At 65.1% G+C, this 1075-nt stretch overlaps 1 protein-coding gene across 1 annotated transcript in view; it reads right to left on the reverse strand.

The window, feature by feature from the left end:
• The window catches only part of STAT2 (signal transducer and activator of transcription 2), a 5682-nt gene that overhangs the window by 1096 nt on the left and 3511 nt on the right, over positions 1-1075 (reverse strand). Inside the window, exons 4-6 of the mRNA XM_021379080.1 lie at positions 539-744; positions 317-453; positions 11-234 (exon numbers count right to left, since the gene is read on the reverse strand). Coding sequence (XP_021234755.1) covers positions 11-234; positions 317-453; positions 539-744 — 567 coding nt within the window. The remainder of the gene's footprint in view (positions 1-10; positions 235-316; positions 454-538; positions 745-1075) is intronic.

A 1075-nucleotide genomic window follows, 5' to 3' on the forward strand; every position in this document is an offset into this window, starting at 1 on the left:
CCCCCCCCCCCCCCGTGCACCGTGCCGCGCTGCAGCGCGCCGTACCCTCGTGCCGTTGGCTGTAGTAGGGCCCGAAGGCTTCGTCACGGGCGGTGTCGGGGTAGAGGAAGAGCAGGGGGTTCTCGGGGATGTTCTCCTCCGCCAGCAGCTGGTAATCGCGGATGATGTCGGGCAGCGCCAGCGACGCCAGCTCGGCCGCGGTGTAGGGGACGACGGCGCGGAAGGCGGGGGGTCCTATGGGGTGGCGAGGAGGGGGGGGAGGTCAGCGGGTGGGTGCGAGGTCACACCGAGGGGGGGGAGCCGGGGCCGTGCTCACCGTTCTCAGGGTGCTCCACCCAGGTGCAGGTGACCCCCCCCAGCACGCTCTCGCTGAACCGAATCAGGAACGTCCCCGTCCGCTTCACCTTCAGCAGTTTCTTTTCCTGTTTGCGGCTCACGAAGCCCAGAATGAGCCTGGGGGGGGAGGCACAGGGGGAGGGCACAGTCAGTTCCTGCAGTCCCACGCCCTGACCCCCTCCCCCCCCCGGCCCGGCTGTACCCGTCCTTCCAGAGCTGCTTCAGGTGGTCGTGCAGCAGTGCCAGGATCCCATCCAGCCAGGCCCAGAAGGAGAAACCTGCAGCACCATCCTGTGGGATGGGGACACGGTGATGTGAGATGGGGATATGGGATGGGGACACAGGGATGTGAGATGGGGACATGGGATGGGGACACAGGGATGTGACATGGGGACATGGGATGGGGACACAGGGATGTGAGATGGGGACATGGGATGGGGACACAGGGATGTGAGATGGGGACATGGGATGGGGACACAGGGATGTGAGATGGGGACATGGGATGGGGACACGGGGATGTGGGATGGGGATAGGAGACATGGGATGGGGAGATGGGGGCGTGGGATGGGGACATGGGAATGTGGAATGGGGACATGGGATGAGCACAAGGGGATGTGGGATGGGGACAGGAGACATGGGATGGGGAGATGGGGATGTGGGATGGGGAGATGGGATGGGGACACGGGGATGGATGGGGATGTGTGAGATGGGGACATGTCAGGATGGATGGGGACACAGG

Source organism: Numida meleagris, chromosome 32 (assembly GCF_002078875.1).
Source record: "Numida meleagris isolate 19003 breed g44 Domestic line chromosome 32, NumMel1.0, whole genome shotgun sequence".
NCBI lineage: Eukaryota > Metazoa > Chordata > Aves > Galliformes > Numididae > Numida > Numida meleagris.